Source organism: Equus quagga, chromosome 11, assembly GCF_021613505.1.
Source record: "Equus quagga isolate Etosha38 chromosome 11, UCLA_HA_Equagga_1.0, whole genome shotgun sequence".
Classification (NCBI taxonomy): Eukaryota; Metazoa; Chordata; class Mammalia; order Perissodactyla; family Equidae; genus Equus; species Equus quagga.
In genome coordinates, this window is record NC_060277.1 from 67383765 (window position 1) to 67389764 (window position 6000).

General features: G+C 55.8%; 1 protein-coding gene across 4 annotated transcripts in view; it reads left to right on the forward strand.

Annotated features, from left to right (window-relative positions):
* KIF1C (kinesin family member 1C) overlaps nucleotides 1–5567 on the forward strand; it is a 22430-nt gene extending 16863 nt beyond the window's left edge. For all 4 annotated transcript variants that reach the window (XM_046674915.1, XM_046674914.1, XM_046674913.1 and 1 more), the window contains 5 exons: nucleotides 251–334; nucleotides 752–938; nucleotides 1086–1158; nucleotides 1811–2425; nucleotides 4246–5567. In XM_046674915.1, coding sequence (XP_046530871.1) covers nucleotides 251–334; nucleotides 752–938; nucleotides 1086–1158; nucleotides 1811–2425; nucleotides 4246–4929 — 1643 coding nt within the window. In that variant the 3' untranslated portion in view covers nucleotides 4930–5567. The remainder of the gene's footprint in view (nucleotides 1–250; nucleotides 335–751; nucleotides 939–1085; nucleotides 1159–1810; nucleotides 2426–4245) is intronic.
* The last annotated feature ends 433 nt before the right edge of the window (nucleotides 5568–6000 follow it).

The following is a 6000-nucleotide window of genomic DNA, read 5'->3' on the forward strand; positions in this document are numbered from 1 at the left end:
GAAGGGTGGTCGGGGGCGAGTAGGGAGTCCCTGCAGAGGCTCCTATTGTAGCCGGGGCTCTAACCCTCCTTCTGCTCTTCCTTCCTGTGCTGCCTGCCACCAGAGGGGCCATGGCACCCCGACAGGTACTGGGGGGTGGGACTGGGGCTGCATGTCTGTTTTTGGGGGGTAATGCAAGATGGGAATCTGTGACCATAATCCCCCTTCCCCCAAGGTCTAATCGCTCCCCTTTCTGTCTCCCTCTGCTCAGTGGTGGTCACCCTGGAGCCTTGTGAAGGAGCCGAGACCTATGTCAATGGGAAGCTTGTGACCGAGCCACTGGTGCTGAAGTCAGGTAGAGGAAGGGTGCAAAGTGAGGGTTCTGGGACATGGCTGTATGTAGGAAGTCCTGGGGCAGAGCTTTCTCGGGGAATCCTGGGGCAGGACCCAGCAATAAATAGGAAACAGCATGGGAGTATGAAGAAGGAAGTGGGAAGTGAAGATGAAGGAGTCAGGTTCTTGTTTCTCTTGCTGCCCAGGGAAACAGGAAGAGGCTGCAAAGCTTCCCCACTTCCCTCTGGCTGTCAGGGATGGGGTAGTTCCTGGGGTCAGTGGGGGAGCCTCAGCTCTGACTGCCCTCAGACTTGGGGTGATGGGAGAGATGGTATCGGGGCCTCTGGCACTTGTGGGCAAGGCCCTGTACGCCTTGGTCATGGGGATGGGTTTGCTGCTATGGGGGAGCGAGTCCACTTTTCCCTCCTCCCATCTCCAGGGAATAGGATTGTGATGGGCAAGAACCACGTTTTCCGCTTCAATCACCCGGAGCAGGCACGGCTGGAACGGGAGCGAGGGGTCCCCCCACCCCCAGGACCGCCTTCTGAGCCCGTCGACTGGAACTTTGCCCAGAAGGAACTGCTGGAGCAGCAAGGCATTGACATCAAGCTGGAGATGGAGAAGAGGTATGAAGAGAGGTGTTCACCACCCGGGCCCTCTTGGCCGTCCCTCCCAGGCCCCCCAGTCACTAGCACCCTCCTACTGTCAGACATCCCACTGAGGTGGCTCCAGAACCCCACACAGCTCTTCCTTCCCTCCCTATCCGATCCTAGGCTGCAGGATCTGGAGAATCAGTACCGGAAAGAAAAGGAGGAGGCTGATCTGCTCCTGGAGCAGCAGCGACTGGTGAGGGGTTGGCCGGGGGCCACGCAGAGGTGGGAGATGGGCTGGCGGGCACATGAGCAGCAAGGCCGGTAGTGCTGCAGCCTAACTCTGCTTTTGGTTTACGCTGTCTGAGCCAGAGTGGGGAGTGGGCATGGGGATGAGGGGTAGAGGTGGGTTCTGGGAGGAGACAGTTAGGAGAGAAATGTGGCTCGGGGAGGAAACTGTATGTAGCTAACTACACTTCCTCCCGGTTGACCAGGGCTTCCCAGACTCCCGTTGATCCTTTGCTAGCTTTATGCATTTTACTGTATCCAAGTGCCACCTATATTATTGTTTACTTAAGATTGTTCTGTAAGTGGACTTACTTTTAAATCCTTACCCTCATCCTGAGCAATGATAATGGATACACAAAAGCTAGACTTGATCCAGCTACAGCTAATGTTTACCCATCACTCTCTGTGCCAGCCACTGATCCACACACTCGGCGGACGTTAATCCTCCACATGTATCTGTGAGGGAGATGCTGCTGTTATTTCCGTTGTGTAGACGAGCAGAGGTTGAGCAGTCCACCCAAGGGTGCGCAGTTCTGACGGTTGTTTCTGGTGTCGTTGGGACCTGTGGATTCTGGGATATCCTTACCCTCTCCGTGTCCTCTCTGTCTCTCTGGCCTCAGTATGCGGACTCTGACAGTGGGGACGACTCCGACAAGCGCTCCTGTGAAGAGAGCTGGCGGCTCATCTCGTCCTTGCGGGAGCAATTGCCCCCCACCACGGTCCAGACCATCGTCAAGCGCTGCGGCCTGCCCAGCAGTGGCAAGCGCAGGGCCCCTCGCCGGGTGTATCAGATCCCCCAGCGTCGGCGGCTGCAGGGCAAAGACCCACGCTGGGCCACCATGGCTGACCTGAAGATGCAGGCAGTAAAGGAGATCTGCTATGAGGTGGCCCTGGCCGACTTCCGCCACGGGCGGGCCGAGATCGAGGCCCTGGCCGCCCTCAAGATGCGGGAGCTGTGTCGCACCTATGGCAAGCCGGAGGGGCCCGGAGATGCCTGGAGGGCCGTGGCCCGGGATGTCTGGGACACGGTGGGCGAAGAGGAAGGCAGTGGAAGTGGAAGTGGTGGTGGCGAGGAGGGAGCCCGAGGGGCGGAAGTGGAGGACCTCCGGGCTCACATCGACAAGCTGACGGGGATTCTGCAGGAGGTGAAGCTGCAGAACAGCAGCAAGGACCGCGAGCTGCAGGCCCTGAGGGACCGCATGCTCCGCATGGAGAGGGTCATCCCGCTGACCCAGGTAGGGAGGGCCCTGGCCCCAGCTTCCTCGCTCTTCCCTCCTTCAGTTCTTCTCTTTAGGAATCAACCTCCCGCTGCAGATTCCAACCTCCTCCCCCATTCCTTTAAAAAATTGTGTTGAGCTATAACACAGCTTTTCTCAGGGTAGTTTAGTTTGTGAATCACCAGGGCACCAGCTGAAAATGCAGATTCCTGGGTTCCCCAGGCCTATTGAACAGTGTCTTTGGGGATGAATCTGCGTTTATAAGAAGTACCAGCTGTTTCTGAAGTACAGTAAAGTTTGAGCACCACTGATAGAAAGTGCACAATTGTTTTTTTTGAGGAAGATTAGCTCTGAGCTAACTACCGCCAGTCCTCCTCTTTTTTGCTGAGGAAGACTGGCCCTGAGCTAACATCTGTGCCAATCTTCCTCTACTGTATACGTGGGACGCCTACCACAGCATGGCTTTTGCCAAGGGGTGCCATGTCTGCACCCGGGATCCTAACCGGCGAATCCCGGGCCGCCGAAGTGGAATGTGTACACTTAACTGCTGTGCCACCGGGCCAGCCCCTAAAGTGCACAATTCTTAAGTCCCTGCTTGATGACTGTTCACTCACATGTACACTCTTATAACCACCCTTCTCCCAGGGGTGACTGTTGGCTCTGTGGTAGCCTCTGTGCTGAGCGCTTCTCCTGCATCACCTCATTTCATCCTCGCAGTAACCCTGCAAGTGGCACTGTTATCGCCGATGTCTGTTTTGCATGTATTCACTCAACAAGTAAATATTTGAATGCCTGCTGTGTGCCAGGTATTGTGCTGGCCACTGGGGTTACTTACAACAGACAAAATTTCTGCTCTGTTGCACCTTGCCTTCTACTGGGGGACGACTGTCTGCCTTCACAACACCACCTCATGGTTATTGAGGGCTTACCTCCCAATGCAGCTCCCCTCGCTCTTTCCACTCCAGCCCTTGCTGTTCTTCAACTTCCTGGGCAAGTTCCTGCCTCGGGGCCTTTGCACCTGCTGGTCCCGCTGCCTAGAATGCTTTTCCCCCTGATAGCCTCATAGCCTCACTTCCTTCAGGTGTTTCCTACAATGATAACTTCTTGGTGAGTCCCTTTGTATCCATTCATTGCAGCCACCTTCACCCCAGCCTCGTATTCTTCTTCCTTGCTCTGTTCTTCTCCATCTGAATGCATATATTTATGTGAATTGTGTTATATAATATATCCTATATATATATATAAAATATATACACTTACATGTAATATGAATAATGTATATTAAGTAATATAAATATATACACTCATATTTTACTTGTTATTGAAGTATAATATATGTACCATACTATGTATTTTTCTTACTCATTTATCAGCTGTCTCACCCCACTGAAATAATGCAGGTATTTTTCTTCCCTCTTTGTTGACTGCTGTATCCCCAGGGCACGTCATTTATTCAGCGTCGTTTACTGAGTGCCTACTATGCGCCGGGCACTGTTCTAAATACTTTACATGGTTTAGTTCATGTAATTCTTACAACCACCCTGTGCAGGAGGTACCTTTATTATTGACATCATCTTACACATGAGGAGACTGAGGCACAGAGAGGTTACAAGCCAGAGGTCCAGACCACACAGACGGGAAGTGGCAGACCAGGATGGAGCCCAGAGCACCTGGCTCCTGAGCCTGTGCTCCTAAACCGCTGTTCTAGCTTCCTTATCTCCAGGCCCCTCTGGGGGTCCCTTGACATCCAGCCGCTTCTGACTTCTGGATCCGCGCGTGCTCAGGACTCTGCTCTCCTCATGTCTCTTCTCCTTTTCTCTCACCCCTCTCCCTCCCAGGATCATGAGGATGAGAATGAAGAAGCCAGTGATGCCACCTGGGCCACGCCCCAAGGGTCAGAGGCAGGAGAGGAGGAGGCCCCCAGTGACCGCACGCCCTCAGCCCGGCCCCCCTCGCCACCCCTGTCGAGCTGGGAGCGGGTGTCACGGCTGATGGAGGAGGACCCTGCCTTCCGTCGTGGCCGCCTTCGCTGGCTCAAGCAGGAGCAGTTGCGGCTCCAGGGACTGCAGGGCGCTGGGGGCCGCGGCGGGGGGCTGCGCAGGCCCCCAGCCCGCTTTGTGCCCCCTCACGACTGCAAGCTGCGCTTCCCCTTCAAGAGCAACCCCCAGCACCGGGAGTCCTGGCCAGGGATGGGGGGCGGGGAGGCCCCAGCTCCACCCCAACCCCCTGAGGAGGCCACCCCCCCTCCGGCCACCCCTGCCCGCAGGCCCCCAAGTCCCCGCAGGTCCCACCGTCCCCGCAGGAACTCCCTGGATGGAGGGGGCCGATCCCGGGGAGGGGGTTCCACGCAGCCCGAAGCCCAGCACTTCCAACCCAAAAAGCACAACTATTATCCCCAGCAGCCCCAACCGTACCCAGCGCAGCGGCCCCCAGGGCCCCGCTACCCCCCATACACTACTCCCCCACGAATGAGACGGCAGCGCTCGGCCCCTGACCTCAAGGAGAGTGGGGCGGCTGTGTGAATCCCACACCCTGGGCAGAGGGCCTGGCAGGCCCCTTGCTGGGAGGAGTGAAGCCGCCGGAGATGCTGCTTCCCCAGGAGCCCTGGGGCAGGGAGGCCCTAGAGATGAGAGAGAAGGTCCGAGTAGGTGATAGAAGATGTGGGAGTGACTGGGCCGGAGGCTGGAGGAAGGAAGAGGGCACGGAGTTGCCAGGAGCAAACCAAAGTGAAGGAAGAGAGATGGGAAGCTGCCTCGGGGCCGCCCCTTGCAGAGGGGGGGTCCCCACAAACGCTGCTATGGGTGGGGTGGGGGGCTGGGGGGGCTGCGTAGCCAGTGTTTGACTTTCTTTTCAAGTGGGGGCAAAGGGGAGAGAACCTAGAGTGAGGTGAGTTCTCTTCCCTGGCCCCTGTCTGTCTGTCTGTCTGTGGTGGGTTTCTGTTTCCAGGGAGGTGTGGTGGGATCATAAGTCATTCCCCTCCCCTTCCAGGCCTCCTGCTATATTTGGGGGACCTGTCTGGTTTCTGGTTTGGCTGGGCTCCCATGAGGATGTGGGACCCTTTAATAAAGGATAGCAAACAGAGGGAGCTTGTTGCTGGTGGTGGTTTGGTTTGGTTTTTAGTGGAGGTGTAGATTATATAAGTAAAATGCACAGATCTTAAGTGTGTGGCTGAGTGAATTTTTATGTAAGTATGCCCCCACGCAGTCACCACCCAGATCAAGACATGTTTCCATCTTGGTTTCTTGAATGTTCAACATCATGTCTCCTCACTTCAGAGTGCGTAACCCACTCTTCCTTTCCCTTCTTTCATATATGCTTATCCGCGTCTCCATCTCTGCCCTCAACACCGCTGTTATTGTCTGGGACAGAGAGGGAGGGATGAGGGGAGCTGGAGGGAGTACCAGCCTGTCAGTGCCACCTGGCTCTTCCTAACAGGAAATGGAGGGATTTGGGGGTGAGGAGGGGTTCTGCTTCACTGAGCCACTTAACTGTTTGAAAAGCCTAAGTGGCAGCAGTTGCCCGGGATTCTATTCTGGCTTGGATGTGCTCACCAGTCAATGTGGTGGTCAAGTTTACTGCACCTACCTGATAAT